The sequence below is a fragment of the Amblyomma americanum genome, chromosome 1, assembly GCF_052857255.1.
Source record: "Amblyomma americanum isolate KBUSLIRL-KWMA chromosome 1, ASM5285725v1, whole genome shotgun sequence".
NCBI classification, from domain to species: domain Eukaryota; kingdom Metazoa; phylum Arthropoda; class Arachnida; order Ixodida; family Ixodidae; genus Amblyomma; species Amblyomma americanum.
In genome coordinates, this window is record NC_135497.1 from 465,933,998 (window position 1) to 465,950,892 (window position 16,895).

Consider the following 16,895-nt stretch of genomic DNA (forward strand, 5'->3'; position numbering starts at 1 on the left):
TATAATCCGCGCCGCTCATCGAACTGGGCGCCTTGCCTCCTGCGTTCGTGCAGCCTGCCCAAGCCTCCTCTGAGGCCGGGGCGCAGTCGCTGCTAAGAAGTGCTGCCCAGATGATTCAGTCGCTGTTAGGGGCGGTTGAGACGCTTTTGGCCGCGCCGAAGGTGTCTCACCCCGCGGTCAAGTTGCCCATGCCAACATACCGCGGGTATGATGACCTCCTCAGTGCCCGGGACTTCCTTGAGTCCCTCACCCATTACCAGAGAGCTATGGGTCTTACTGATCAGGTTGTGCTTGCACACATCATCCCGCAGCACTGACTGACACGGCAGCTAGGTGGCATCGGCTCTCCGGCCACCGGGCAGCGACTCTCGAGGAGTTCCGTGCAGCATTCTTGCGCGAATTCCTGCCCGCTGACTATGAGCGTAGGATGTGGCTAGAGTTGGAGCTCCGTACACAGGCTCCGGATGAGTCAGTGCTGGAGTACGTACGTGCGATGGAGGACCTTTTCTCAATCGCCGAGCCCAGAGCCTCGAACGAGGAACGTGTGGAAAGGACGATCAGGCAGGCACATCCGACTTTTTCGGCATACCTGCGCGGAGGCCGGTTTAGAGATTTTGAGGAGCTGGCCGCCGAGGCAAAGCGCATTCAAGGCGACATTCTCGCCGCGCGCGCCTATCGTCCGCCACCGCCGGCAAGCGAGGCCCTCGAGCCACGCTGTGCATGGAGAGGGGCCATGCCCCGACCAAACCGGCGACCACCCGCACACGCTGCCTCTGCAGCCGTTAGTGGGCAAAACGAAGTATGGGAGTTGAGCGAACGAGCTCTCGATCCCTACTCCTACAGGAGACGGACAGCCTGCGCTGCACCGCTGCGCAGGGGGTAAAAGCCAGCGTGTGTCGCGGCGAGCCCCGGGGGATTCATATTTGCTGGACCATGACGGGCTCGTGCTGAAATACATAGCCACCGATGATGAGTCCATTGACCCGTTCAAGGTGGTTATCCCAAAAGTCTGAGAGGCGCACTGTTGCGATTTTCTCATGACAAACCACTGGCCGGTCACCTGAGTGGCTCCAAAGTTTTTGCAAAACTGAGTCAATCGGTGACGTGGCCCGGCATGAAGCGTGACATTTTCCGCTATTGCCGTTCCTGCCATGTCTGTCAAGCGGTGAAGTCAAGGGGCGGCAAGCTGCCCGGAATGATGAAACCAATGGACAGTGTGCGTCCGTGGCAGATGGCCACCTGCGATCTGATGGGGCCTTTCCCCAGGAGTAAGCAGGGGTTCATTCACCTGATGGTAGTAGCTGACCATTTTTCCAAATGGGTCGAGTTGTACCCGCTTCGGAAAGTGTCAGCACGAGCGGTGCTGGATAAACTCCAGGAAGTGTTCTGTCGGTTCGGCTTTCCGGAAAGACTGATCACGGACAATGCGTCCTATTTCACCGCTCGGGTGTTCGGTAACACGTGCCGTTCCCTCGGAATTGAGCACTACACCACTTCACTCTACCATCCCCAGTCCAACTTGACCGAGCGAATCAACCGAACGCTCAAGCCAATGCTGGCGGCCTTTGCCGAGTGTCAAAAGGACTGGGCAGACCATTTGAGCGAATTTGCGTTCGCCATTCGAACAGCTGAGAATCGCTCAACTGGTTTCTCTCCCGCCTTCCTCAATTTCGGGAGGGAGCTGGCGAATCCGATGTCAAACGTCGTGCAGAGCCAGCTCGGGGATGAGCAGACGCGGGCAGACTGCTCTGCTTATGCGTCGACGCTTCGGGACCGGCTTGGTCGGGCTCTCAACAGAGCAAGGCAGAGTTTGGCGGCAGCCAGAGCCCAACAGAAAGCTCAGTATGACCGCAAGCACCGCAGCCTGACTTTTCAGGCGGGTGATCTTGTCCTGAAGCGCAACCACGTTCTTAGTGATGCGAGCAAGGGGTTCTCAGCCTCGCTCGCTCCTAAGTGGCTTGGTCCGTACCGAGTGGTCAGAGTCTGGTCGCCGCTCGCTACCTGTTGGAGGATCCCCTTACGGGGAAAACCAGCCGTGCCCACATCGCCGACCTGAAGGCCTATGCGTCACGGCGGTGGGTAGTGGCCAGTGCCTACTGAGAAACCCACAAGTTTGTAATCTGCATCTTGAAGTTAGCCACTTGGAATTAGCCACTGGGAATTGTCTGGTGCATAACATTTTTTAACTAATCTTATCTGACAGCACCAGTTAGCCTGAAGTGTAGCGAATAAGTTTTCAAGTCAACTCTGCATTTTTTCAAGATTTGCTATTATATCGTTTTGATTACTTTTAGGTGCTGATTTCAAGTTATTCCTTATCTCTAATACCTGTCCAAGAATTGTGGTTTCAAATGTTGTTTATTGTCCTCCATTTAAAAAATAATATTGTAATCTACAGGTCATGTGACCTTTTCTTTACTTTACGCAGGCTCTTCAATTTCTTTTCAATTGAATAAGCTTGACATGTTAAGCAGAATTTTAATGCTGCGGGTGCTAGTATTTCAGATATGTGTGTAGGTTAGTAATTGACATTTGTGATAATCCAGTGCTATTTGTAGTGGTGGTCTGCGTAATTCAGTATTTTGGAACATCCAACGGAATGAATGTAAGTTGCATGCACAAGTTAAATTGCGTACAGTGTTTCGAGGACGTGCTAGTAACAATGTTCTGTAAAGTGCTTAAAACTGCAGTCTCGAAAAAAAAAAAGTTTGTTAAACTAACACACCTACCTTGAACTATGAAGGTAAAATCCAAGTACTATATTTTTGTTCGAAAATAAAACCACAGAGCACAAGCTATATGCAATGTTTTTTTGTGTAATCCTTACTGCGAATCCTGATTTTATCGACTTTGAGGATTTATAGACTGGATGAAAATAGTGCTCGAAAAATATTTTCAATGCGCGAGTGGAGCACGGAATTCAAAATTTTCTTTAAAGAGGTCCATTATGGGCTGCAAAAATAAGTAACAGTAATGAACGGATTTTAAGGATACCATATACAAATGCATTCTTTTCAAAAACTTCTAAAGTCAGAGAGATGGCAAACATTATTTGTCCAATGTGGTGCTGCCAGCAAGTGGCTTGTGCACCATTCAGGTTCTTTACCTTAAGGGATTCGGTTTTTGGACCACAGTGAAGAGATGTTATACTTTTACGAGAAGAAAAATGTGTTGCAGGAATTTGGCAAGTAGATCCGTTACCACGGTCTTGTTTTCAGTTTCATTGCCTGTCGTCTCCCGAACTCTGCTTTTCTTGCCCATTGCGAACCACCCCGTCAAGATACTTTCGGCTAGCGCCGGAGCCATGGTTTGTGTATTTTTTACAGAAGTGCCGTATACTCAGCGGAGTCAGAATAAAGGCGTTTCCTTGCCGCCACCGCTGGTCTCGTTTTGTTTCCGCGATGTACGGCAGTATGCTGCGACGTGACTGGGGCGTCGTGTGTATGCGTGGCGCCACGATCGTGCAACGCAGGCATCCAGGAGGAGGTGAAGACAGCGGTCCGATGCACTTTGTATCCAGCGTTCTTGCCCTGTTCCTTACAGTACTACTTCGTAACGGCATGGACGGAACGGGGCTCGTTATATCTCAAACTTTAAGTTCGATTGGGCTTTGTTCATGATTACAAAGCGCATTCGAACTTGATTACTGTGATTAACTAACTAGCACCGTTCCGCCTATATAGTTAGCAGTTCTAGTAGCCCTGTAAGAAAGAGCAAAAATGCAATATTGAAAAACGGACCGCTGTCATCACCTCCTCCTAGATGCCGGCGTTGCAAAATCGCCGCCTGCATAAACACGACACCGCAGCCACCGCTCAGCGTATCGCCGCGGTTGAAACCTCCCACTGCAAACCGGAAGTGCATCGTATTTTTTGGTGTAAAAATCTACACCAAATATACTCTCATTGTCAACCGCAAGTGCTTCATATTTTTTGGTGTAAACATTTACACCCAATCTGCTCCCTTCGCCAACCGTAAGTTCTCCGTATTTGTTGGTGCTGAAATCTACTCCGAGCCTAACGGTGTATATCGAACCTCGATTTGGGAGGACGCTAGAGGACAAGCCAAAAACACCCATCTGGGTTGATTTGTGCTTAGTGTGTACTATTTCTAGATTAGTCTGGACATGTATACAGGATGATGGGATATCATTTGAAATGGCGAGAAGCACTCCGCCGCTTTTTTGCGTGCCCAGATCACAGCGGAAAAACAAAAAACGATGAGCATGAACATCGAAAAAGATATTCGTGTCGCGAGCATGCGCAGTAAGCCCAGTTTATGTTAACGCGATTATTTTAGCGTAACAAGTGTCGATAGCTGATGATAGAGAGTTATACTTGATAAACATTTCTGATGCTAGTAAAAAGAACCGACACTGAAGTTCTGGATGCCTGACCACTACCCCTCTCGCCTTTGATGGCGCGTGCTCAACAGCTCTGTGCCTATTACGAGATAAGCTGAGTCACGTCTGTGGTAAAGAGGTTTTGATGCCGTATTGTTCGGACTGAAGAATTGGATGCACACGAACGGTACAGGGCGCGAGGGTGCAGGAAAATCGAGTGAAGACACGTCCGAAGCCAAGCTATCAACATCCGTGCGCATCGCATCGTTCGCAGTGGCTGAACAATCGCCCCCCCCCCCCCCCCCCCACTGCCTGGTTGTGCTCTAGTATAAAAAGTTTCATTGTCGCCTGCCGTTCTATAAGATAGGCGCTATCTGCTTAGCTCAGTTGTGTCAGCTAATTACATGCCACGCTGGGTAAGCCAGCGCATTTAAGGCAGCACAAAGTGTGATTACTACGCGATCCATTAACACGGCCACAAATGGAGTCAGCAGGGGCCCTTCATGTTTCAGCGCAGCACTGATCAAGAATTTTTGCAGCGCCACAGAAATGAGAGAATTTTCGTTATTAGCTGACCCAGACATTTTATTACAGTCGTAAATAAAATTCACATGAATTCCTTATGATGCAGAGCATACCCGGCGCAATTGAAAGTGACATTTTGAACCACTTGCGAAGAAAATATATACGCTGTTTTAAACAAACACGCATGTTACGGCTTCCACCTACGAAGTCCACTATTACGTGCCACGCGAGGTATTAACAGATAACGTATCCTCTTTCAGCGTTTGCACACTCTTTAAGAAAGTATGGGTAAACACTTATCAAGCCATTATTAGGCACTTATAAAACTGAGCCTTGCGCACTTTGCTGATAGTGGTGTGCTTAATTCTGTAGTGACGGTACACGCTTCACTGTAGTTGTAAGGTATATGATAAAATCGCTCCAGGCAATCACCTAAAATAACAAAAAGGAATAGAGATAAACTTACTATGGCACGGACCGTACACGACAGTTTTACGATATTCATATATTAAAATAATCCAAGCAGTATTGTTACGTACCAGACAACGAAGAGGCAAATAGCGTTACGCAGGAGCCTCCTGTGTCTCAGGATCTCGACGGGACTGGTGGAAGCCAGCTGGGCGTCGGCCTTGGACTTTTCAATCAGCTCCCGCATGGTGGATTCCATGTCCGGCGCCGGCCGGCCATTGATGCGCAAAATTTTCAGGATGGCCGCTCGGGCCTCCTTCTCCCGGTGGGTGGACACCAGCCACCGCGGAGACTCCTGCACGATGCTGTCGGGCGAGACGCCCACCGGTCACGTTCGTACGTAGCAGTACTGTGTTAATAGTACCAGCAGTAGTACCGTAGTAGTAGCACAGCAGTAGTAGAAGAGGTAGTAGAGTAGCAGCAAAAGTAGTGGTAGCTGCGAGTAACGGCAGGAGTAGTATAGCACTAATAGTACCACTAGCAGTGGTAGTGGCTATTTGACGTTTACTCAAACCGGCTTTTCAAACAGGGTCCCAAATAGGCTTTTACCGCACAAGGCGAATTTAAGTTGCTTGAAGGCGGAAAGAGTCACCGACCCTTCCCCAGGAATTTCAACCTTCAGCACTTGGAATCGAACCTGGCACGTTCGATTCCGCATGCTCTTCCATTAATGGCAGCAGCGACAGTGTAGTGCACACCCCTTTAACGCAGTTTTCTCCTTGTGCAGGTTCCGACACCGGCCGCCTAACATCAAGACTCACAGAATAGGCCCAATATTTTAGTTTCATCATCGCTTCAAGATAGCTACGCTAAGACCCTAGTGGGAAAAGCAGACAACCGATCCTCCGTACTTCACTGCAGAAGCTTTGGCGAGCGTTACTTAGTAACGCTCGCCGAAGGCAGGTGCAAGGAACCCATCATTTGAGCTGAACCATCGCTTCAAGACAGCTGCACTGCGGCCCTACCGGGCATGGCGGGGAACAACAACTCTGCTCCCTATTTCAGCGCGGAAGATTCGGCTAGCGACATTATTGGCAGCAGTGACATCGGGATGGACACAGCTATAGCGCTTATTTCTCCTTGTGCTGACTTTGACAATGGCCGCCTGATATTTCGATGTCAGGCGGCCAGTGTCGAAGTCTGCGCAGAGAGAGGGAAGATTTCCGATGAGAGTCCCTTTTATGTCGACGATCCATTGACTGCGGATAACAGGGCATTATTCTTCAAAGCTCTGTCACTGAAGAAACAGAAAAACGGGTGGCTCCTCTGGATGGACAACTGAATGATTAAGCCGAGGGAGATGACAGAGAGTACTGTGTATCGCATGACTAACCAGTCTTACCTGTCAAAAATTGTTGAGAGAGCTGTCTCAATAAGATTAACGGCTGCTGTTCTTAGGATCTAGACCTAATTTTCAACTATTTACCTCAAGAACGTCTACTTCAATATCATTTGTTCAGCAATACACTTAAATGCAAGAAGTATTCGAAAACGCTATAATTTAATCTACAACAGACCTTTAACGCTCCCCAATCCATTTTCAATCATTAGTACCTCAGTGACATGTTTGAGTGATGATGACGTATTAAGTTCGTTCTCGTTTCCTTGACACGCTTCAGAATTCTCCCACAGACAGTTATCTAAGCATAGCGGAGCTGCCGTATACAAGTCTCGTAAGTTAACATGTGATAGATGAACGGATTTAGAGTTCAACATACATCACTGTAAATCCGTCTTGATCAAATATGAATACTTATTCCTTGGTATTGATAGCATAAAATTTATATTTGCCTGTATCTACCGGTCACCGTTATCGCCAGTATTCGAGTTCTGTACAGCACTTAGAAATAAATTAAGCATTCTGCTATCTTAAAACGCTTATGTTTCGTTTAGATTTATGGAGGTTTGACGTCCCAAAGCGACTCAGAGCATGAGGGACGCCGCAGTGAAGGGCTCCGGAAATTTAGACAACCTGGGGTTCTTTAACGTGGACGGAAATCGCACAGTGCACGGGCCTCTAACATTTCGCATACATCGAAATGCGGCCGCCGCGGCCGGAATAGAATCCACGGCTTTCCGGTTAGAAGCCGAGCGCCATAATCACTCAGCCACCGCTGCGACAAAACGTGAATGTTGTACCAAAAGGGGACCTCAACATTAACTTCTCGGGGAAATTTTTATTGATAGCACAAACTACAGCAGCTCACTCCATAGCTTTGGCTTCGAATGAATCTTGACTGCTCCTACTCGATGTGGCACTGCTGATAGTAACACGCTTATTGATGTTGCTTGGGCTAATAAGTTATCTCTTCCAGAAGCAGGCGTCCTAGACAGAGACATCACAGTTCATTTCCTGGCAATCATGCGCTTTCCTAGCACAACTCTAAGTCATATTACGACCTTAAACATTAAGTTTCTCTTAAAGAAAAAAATATTGGACTGCAATGACAGACGGCGACTTGCATTCGATTATGTTTCATGAATGACCCCTAACAACCCTACACGCAGTTTTTACACCTCTGAACTCATTACTTAATTCTCACTCAGGAATGAGGAAATGTAAAAAACAAAACTTCACGCAACACAGACGCCCTAATTCACATAAAGTCTACGTCAAACAATCATCAAGAAAGTGAACCTTCCTCTACAAAAAAAAAGAAGCCCTTCGGCCTTAGCTGCAAGAAATAAGAACACTCTATCTGCATTACTGAAAGCAGCTAAAAGAACTTAGTATGAACAATTGACTGATTAATGTGGTAACAATACTATAGTCCTTCAATAGTTTTCTGCCCATGTAACACTATAGAAAAGTTCGTGCTCTGCCAGGAGTGGGCGCGCCACACCGCTAGCGGCAGCGTGCAGGCCAGCATGGAAGGCGGTCATAGATATAACGGGGTGATATAACGGGCTGCCATCGTAACAAATTGACGCTGAATTTCTTCAGTTCAATCTGTGCAGTGCGAGAGAAATGCTGCGTGGGATACCGACGGCGAATGAAGATGTGCTGCGCACCGCGCTGCCAGTTTGGCTGCAGGAAAATGCAAGGAAATGCGTCGTTTTCCACCACGCCGTGTGTGTGCGAACTGTTCGCAGTGGCCTTATTTAATAAACCATGCGAGGGCATGAAACGGCGGTTTCTTCTTTGGACTCTTCGAACGTGCGCGCCTGCTGAAACCATTTTGACGTTAGCGACATCATTCGTGCCATCCAAGCTGCCGTCTGTCGCAGTGGGAGAGGAGGTGAAACTCGCTCCTGTCGTAAGAGTACAGGACGGACGCACGCTGTCCTGACTGCTCCGGCTCGTAAACAAAGGCCACCCAGAGTGTTTGTCGATGTCGGGATTGATATCTCGACCGTATACGCGCTATCAACACGAAGAATGCTATCTACATCTGTCGCCTTATCAGGACACAGGAGAAAGTGATTCACATCCCTTACTCGAACGTCTGCAGCGCAGCTGATATAAACGATGACTAGCATGCAGCAGGGCAGCAGCTGTGTGCTTTGTTTTCTGTTCGCGTCTTTCGTTCGCGTCTTCTGTTCGCGCTGTAGACACAGGAGCTTTCTATGCTTGACCTTTTTTTTTGTTTAATTGCGAAAGGGCACAGATGTATGGGTGCGGCCTCCTCGCCATGGCGGAAGATAAACGGGTATTGAATTTTTTTATAACTTATGGACGCTTTTTAACACGCTGTGGGGTGATAATAAATGGTTCACTGAAACTTGGCACATGCGTGTTTGTTTGTTTGTTTTATAACGAATATATTTTGAATATCTGTGCAGTTCAGACACAAAGATGTGAAATTGTATACAAACTCGTTTGCCTTATACCTCCTGTCAATGTTCGCCTTCGAAAGGTTGTGCACTCTGCGGAAAGTTTCCTCATATAATGTAGGACTTGAAATCTCGTTGGTAAAGTTGCACTTTCCTTGCGGCGGTTGTGCCTGGTTCTGTCGACCTTATTCTTTCTTAGAAATACTGCTTAAATACGTACCTGCCAAGCAGTGACCGCGGCACTTCGGAGCTGCACTGAGTCATGCAAAGAGTCTACGCATTGCTTGACGCTGTAGACGTCTCCCGTATTTCGTTTCCGCACAAAGCACATCGAAATCTTTGTTCTGTAGACGTGCCTTACCTATACTCACATGATGACAAAATAAGAAATAATCATATATTAATACAAGCGCTTTTTTATAGTAGTAGCTTGTTCCATAGCCCTGTAATGCGGACGCCGTTTTGTTGCCTCCTGACTTCCCGCTGGGCACCTAACGGCAGCTTCTACTCTTACATCAAACTTCCTCGGAAGTTTCGTGAACAGCAGAAATGTATTGAAGGACTCAGAGAATACGCAAAAGAAGCAGGAGATATTCGAGTATAGCAAAACCAATAAAAATTGTGGCTCATTCGTAAACTGTTTCATTGAGAGAAACAAGCCCCGCAATAATGTGCACGAACACCTATTATCCAGACGCCTCCCACAGTTTTTGTTCTATTTCAAACCACTCCAAATGAAGCAATTTACATAATCCGCAATCAGTCCTGCCCTTCTAATATTCATCGATATCACATTAAAAAGATTGCACATATCATCAGGGATGTTTTGTCACAGTAAGTGAACCTAATATTGAAAACCGGCATTCGTTTTCAAGACCTAAAACGCAGAATTATTATCTCTGTCTTTAAGCAAGATCATCCTTAGTGACTAGGCATCGTTTGATTTGCATGCTTTTTGTTTTATTAAAGTTCTTGAGAAACTGACTGCAAATCGTCTCGTCAAGCATTTAGATATGTTTAATAGTCTAACGCCATGTTGGTGTGACTTTGTTCTGTCTTTTCCACTTAACTTGCTTTCATAACATTAACATACGAATGAAGAATTGCAATAGATTAAAAAAACTTGCCGGAGTGTGCTTCATAGCCTTGTTGAAAGCTTTTGACATCATTGATCATCTACGTTATAGGCAAATTGTAGGCCAAATTTGTAGGTAACTGTTTGTTATTTTTTTCACAAAGTTTTAACAAACTTGGCGTTCCTCTTGCAAGGCAACGGCAGAAGAACGGTCAAGGTCTGAAAATTCTTGGTCGGTGTTGGTGAGCGTGTGAGTGGTTCCGCAAAAAACATTTTAAACCACCCTTTCGCCAAAACTATACATGCGAAGCGAAATAAGAACACAGAAACAATACCTCGCCACTGCAAAGAGTCGTTCCTCAATGCTCCGCGACCTTATTCTTGCTGTGACGGCGCGGCAAGACTGCGCGGCAAAGCACAAGCATCTTTTCATGCCACTCTTTTTTTCGCGCCTTGATGTGTGCACGGCGAGCGACGAAAAAAGCTCGCGGAGAAACTCGCGAACATGTAAGCGTCCTCTTTCGTAGCGAGCGACAGCGGCGAAACAGACTAACGCCGCACATCCAGTTCATCAGTCCTACTATGTGAAAACGCGAGAGTGAGGGTAAAGGCTGTCGTCACACAGGACACACTCGCAGCGGGCGCCGATGGATGGATGGATGGATGGACGGACGGACGGACGGACGGACGGACGGACGGACGGATGGATGGATGGATGGATGGATGGATGGATGGACGGACGGACGGACGGACGGACGGACGGACGGACGGACGGACGGACGGACGGACGGACGGACGGACGGATGGATGGATGGATGGATGGATGGATGGATGGATGGATGGATGGATGGATGGATGGATGGATAAGGCTCAAACCCTTAAATCAGGTGGTGGTTCAAGCCACCTAGCCATGACTTGTGAAATTTTTTCTCGTCTTGATTTTAGCCACCAATCAGATAACCTTCGCTTGGTTACTTCTGCCCGCTTGAAATCTATTTCTCCTTCGTTCTCCTTAAACCCCAATGCTTTGGATAAATCAGCCGCGCTGCTTTCCAGTGTAGGGTGAAGCCCTTTTATACAAAAGTATCAAGTGTTTAGCCGTTTCCTCCTCCTCTCCGCACGCAACGCACAACGTGTCTAACTCGTGGTACCTGATTCGATATGTCTTAGTCCGCAGAACTCCCGTCCTGGTCTCGAACAACAAAGAGCTTCCACTACAATTATTATAGATATTTTCTTTGGCAATTTCCTGCTTAAAGATCATGTATGTTCCCAGTGCCGATTTCGTCAGCACCCCTGTTTTCCGCAGAACTCTGATTATTTACCCTTTTTCTTAACCGATAATTGCTGATTTGCCCCCCCCCCCCCTACTGCTGTCCAGATATTTGCTTGTCAATTTTCTTGTTCGCTTTCTCCATTTCGTGTCAACATTCCTCATGTAAAGGTATCTGAATGCTTTCCTAGCCCACTGCTTTTCCCCTATTTTTCTCAATCGCTCCTGAAATGCTATCTTACTGCTAGCTTCTCTGCTCTCGAACGACGCCCATCCCATATCACCCTATACCCCCTGATTTGGTGTATTGCCATGCGCTCCCAAAGCTAGCCTCCATACGCCACGTTGTTTGATTTCTAACCTTTCTTGAACATCTGAACGCAGATAGCAGTGCTGCGGTGTCGTCCAACAACCGCTCCGCAGACTGAAGCCATGGGCCGTGTATTTTTAAATAAGTCTGTACGTGGCTCGCACTCCTGGCTCAAAAAGAATTCATGCTTGGAAATTTCGAATGTAGAAATATTGTACGTCCACTTTTTTACTTTTCAAAGCCTTTTTACCTCTATGATCGTGTAACTTTCTTTATCAAATTAGATTGTTATGGAATTGGAGGTGAAGCACACAAATTGCTTCGCAATAGAGTTTACATTATGTCGTGATTGAAGAAAAACAGTCCACAGTAAGAGGGATGAAAACAGAGAGGGACCTTTTCTATTTACACTTTGTATCAATAAAATTGTCCGCACTGAGTTAACAGGCGGATACATAGCCTATTGCGAAGATACCAGTTTATTCTTTTCAATTATTATGTGTCGATTTGGTTAGTAGAGCCAATAGTGCATTATCCGGAGTAAATGCATGTTCCCAAATAAACTGCCCAAAATTAAACACTGAAAAAACCAAGGCTGTCACCGATATGTCCAGCTGCCCCCAATTTTGTTCAACAGCAAAACTGAAATAGTAAAAAAGATTAAATATCTGGGCCTGTATTTCTCAGAAAACACGACATATGGTATGATCATTAGAGCTATGTTATTAAAACACTATGTCGAAAAACAGGCATCATCATTTCCCTACTATCAGTCCCCACTATCAGTTCCCTACCTTCGTTAATATACTCTCGCACAATTCTTTAATTTCTTCTTTATTAAACTACGTGTTTCCTGTATGATTTACAAAACAAATGGAAACATTAGCGCACTTTCTTTCTTGCGACCAAGTTTCACGCCTGGGATGCAAGTACACTATCATTCCCACACTGCAGGAATTTAAAAAGCCCAACATCGTTTATCGTTTAAAAAGCCCAACATCAGTCTATGATTATAAACTGTGGCCCCAATGTTAATTCGTATTACTACAAAATAGTTACTCTATTCCTAGCGTAGTTACAATATAACAATATTAGTTACTCTTAACTAGTTACACTATAAAGCTGCCTGGAATCATGGAATGTCTTAAGTTCGGACCAAATCGCGACACACAAATATTAAAATTTCTCTTGCCTGCACTTCTAAAGAACATATTTAAGAAAACAAGCACTCACATATCCACAGTACCGTCAAAAGAACTGCGTGTTGTTTGTATTACGACGTGCTATACAGTCTTTCTTTCCCTTTATGCTTGCTTTGTATTACATGCCTTTTCGAACGATATAGTAACACTTGGGAAAGGTCGTTCAGAGAAATGTCTCATTCTTTAGAATTAAGGCCGAATAATTCAGACTCCAACACTGGTGGAGAGCCGCACTAAACTACGGCACAGTGGGAGTGAAGACAGCAGTGCTTGTTGTCGCCGAGTGCATAAGGAATGAATTAGCGGATGCGGGGCCATCACCGACAGCATGTCTCACGCTGCGTGCTGTTGCCCATTACAGGCGTTCCTGCTGCTTTTCGTGCTGTCCACCACATGGCCGACTACGGATAAAACAGAATGACCGTCCAGCCCAATCCTATCAACGGCGCACCGCTATCTCCTGCACCACGATACTTATATTTTACAAAACACTAGTCAGGCCAAAGCTATTATATGCATCATCAGTATGGGACACTCACCTTGCCTCACTATTTCTGAAGATCGCATCCATCCAAAACCGGGCGGCGCGTTTCATTTTTCCTAACTATAACCGAACTGCCAGTGCAACTGCAATGAAGTCTAATATAAGCCTTCCTTATCTTTCCGTTCGGCGAAGAATTGCGCGTTTGTCTATTTCCCAAAATCTAGCATTATAACCCTCTTTGAAGAGACTCGTTACTTCTGCCACCGTCATATATTTCTTCCTTCAATGACCGTCAGATTAAGGTTGAAGTGCCAAGCAGTCGCACAAACTTTCATTTTGTCTCTTTCATCCCCAAGACCGCTAAGAAATGGAACCACCTTCCCGTTTCCATCGCATCCATTACAAACTCCGAGTTATTTAAGAATGTTGTGATTATATAATCTAATCCTGATGTTCCGATATTGTTACTGTATATTTTATTTATTACTACCCTCTCCTCTTTGCAATTGTTCGGCCCTGAGAATAAATAAATAAATAAGCAAATAACTCTGCTGACCGGATAGTCTTCCCATCTTCTCATCACCCAAAAAAACAGTTGAGCCACCGCCGAAGGTTTCAGTGCGACAGTTTCTTCAGCGGGTGCGGGACCATCACCGACATGTCTCCAGCACCACGCGGTTGCGCATTACAGTTGTCTAATGTTTTTTTTTTTATGCAGTACGCCAGAAGAAGCGATAACCGATTCGTATTTCAGAGCGCCGCTCTTTGGAGCCCGTTCCGGCGTTTCGCAGCGTCGCCGTTGTCCATCGTAACCAGCTCCGCAGCCGCGGCAGCGCGTTGCTCTAGCTGCGCGCGCTCCTGGAGCCATTTCTCTCGCATGGCCAAGCCGGTACGCATAGCCGCCGCCGTTCGCCACTGCTTGTACCCCCCCCCCCCCCCCCCCCCCCCCGCCTTCTTCCTACGTGGCGGCGGTCGCGCGATAGCGCGCAGTGGTCTCCGGTGGCCGAAGCGCCGGCTGGGTATCAGCGGGTCACGGTGCGTGCATCCCAAGAGCGGAAACCCTGATGTAGCCCGAAGAGCCTATCGAAATCATAGGTTACCAGAACTGCTGTGGCGGTCGCAGCGACCACAACGGAGCGGCGGGTGTGGCTTTCTACTTGCGTCCGGGTCTCTCTGCAATACCGATCGAAATGTTCGACGCGCCGGATGAAGTTCGTGAACTGTGCGCAGCAATGTTGGCCAACAGCTTACTGGTAGTGGCTGTCTGCTCCCGTATGCCGCGCTCGCCAAACACGTCGTGTCCCGCGACTCGCATTAACCGCCCATCGATCCACACCAATGTAAGTAGTGGGGGACTTTAATGTAGACACAAAGACAAAGATTAATTTCTTACCACTTATGCAGAACATCCCGTTCCTCTCGTTCGTAACGCCTCCCACGGCTGTGACAACGTCGCGAAATACTTGCATGGACCTCGTCTTTGCGAGCCGCGCATTGGCGCAGCAAGTCGAGCATGCATCCATCTATTTCTCCGACCACGAAGCTTCCTTCATGACAACCAAGAACTGTTAGTGGAGTGTTTGTTGAAGAAGGAATATGTGTGATAAATAACAAGTTGTACATACATGTCTTGCTCGAATTCTTTGCCTCAACTATCGAAAAGCTGAAACGACTACTCAGCTGCGCTCAAATTTCGCTTTAGGAAGCAACGTAATCGTCGGAATTTTTTTTTCTCTTTACTTCTTGTTTTTGCTCTCGCGCCCACGAGTGTTTGGTAAAATTTTTGGTTGATTTCAAAGGGAGCCTGCGCAACCCACATGGCACTACTATTGTTTCATTCGGCGACTAAAACTGCTGCTGTCAGCCGCTTTGGCAGCACCAAACGTGAAAGCACATTCTGAACGATTAGATTTCCCCGTTTGGCTGATTCGCCTATATTTTCTCTGTGTAGCTGAGAAAGCTGACGCACGGCACGTGGGCTTAGAGCACGGAAGCTCATGCTATTAAGCGCAATAAAGTGGCTTGTAAAAGCACAAGAAGTGCACCAAAAACTGCCAGCACCACTCGCTCGGCTGTGTGTTGCGGCGCCGCCATCGACATGGCAAACTTCAGCGCAGGTTTCCTGCTGCGTTGAACTAATTATCTCCCCCCCTCACCCTAGTTCCCAGTCCTTTGCTGAACCATAGCCTTTGCTGATGACCCGTCCGAGGAGATGAAGGTCATATTTCACTTTAAAAGATCTTCAGGCTCGATCCGTGCAAGCAGAAAAGAGCCAGAGTGTTATGGTCTCTGACATAAGAGTCATCAAAGCCAGCGGGACAATAAATTGGGATGAAAATTGGCACTATCGAAAAAAGACTAGTAGACCTGGAAGATAAAACGAACTCCCATGACCAATTGATCGCGAAATCGCTACCGGGCAAACCTCAATATAATCACTGTCTGCCAATTCCGCCTTAGCAATCACGGCTGACCGAACTAGAAGGTCAGTCAGGACGCTGCAACCTTATTTTTATGTAATAGATAACTGCCGGCAATCGTGTTCAGAGTCCAAAGAAAAAATAAAAGCAGTTTTAGCTGAGCGACTTGGCACTGTTCCAAACTCGTCTAATGAACGAGCTCATCGCCTAAGACAATACTCGCTAAAAAGAACTGCGCCCGGTCATTGTGAAATTTCCAAACTTCAATGTAAATGAGATGGTCCCTTCCGCCTGCAAAAACTGAAAGGGGAAGATGTTGTACTTAATGAAGATTACTCGCCTGCCACACGTCAGGCTGGGAAGAAATTAACCAAATTCGCCAAAAGAGAATCTGACAGCGGTTCGTTTCAGCTAAGATACAACAAAGTACTTTGTTGTATCTTACTAATAAGTAATAAGTACTTACTTACTAATAAGTACTTACTAATAATTAAGAAATGCTACGTATATGAACCTGAAACTAACTCTGTTAAAAAACATGTGCAGCAGCCGCGTTCAGGTGATAATCATCGCACTAACTTTGATAAAGAGCTAGCCCAGCAACTGCTTTTAGATAATGATAATCCTATCAGCACAGAAGTTCGTAGGGACGCGCGAGGGGATGTGGACGTTCTTCTTTAGATAACCGTTCTTTTTACTAACATCCGCAGTATTATAAGCAAACTTCACTGTCTTAGCTCCGCCATCGACACATGCATGCTGATATTGCAATACTAACGCAGACCTGGTTACGTTCAGAAATTCGATATCACGCACGTTATCTTGTCTCAAATAATTTCTCATTCTGTCGCTCCGATCGTGTTGGCCGTAAGGAGGAAGTGCTCTGCTCGCTGTCACGAAAAATTTCGCTTCGCAATGAACCTATCTTAAGATCCTTTGAGAATTTGTTTGGGCGTGCCTCATTTTAAATAAAGAGCAAAGTTATTATTGAGCTCCGTTACCGGTCATCTGCCTATACCCAG

At 46.6% G+C, this 16,895-nt stretch overlaps 1 protein-coding gene across 2 annotated transcripts in view; it reads right to left on the minus strand.

Annotated features, from left to right (window-relative positions):
* The window catches only part of LOC144116042 (organic cation transporter protein-like), a 179,748-nt gene that overhangs the window by 35,095 nt on the left and 127,758 nt on the right, over positions 1–16,895 (minus strand). For both annotated transcript variants that reach the window (XM_077650709.1, XM_077650708.1), the window contains exon 7: positions 5,407–5,640. In XM_077650709.1, the coding sequence (XP_077506835.1) occupies positions 5,407–5,640 (234 nt within the window). The remainder of the gene's footprint in view (positions 1–5,406; positions 5,641–16,895) is intronic.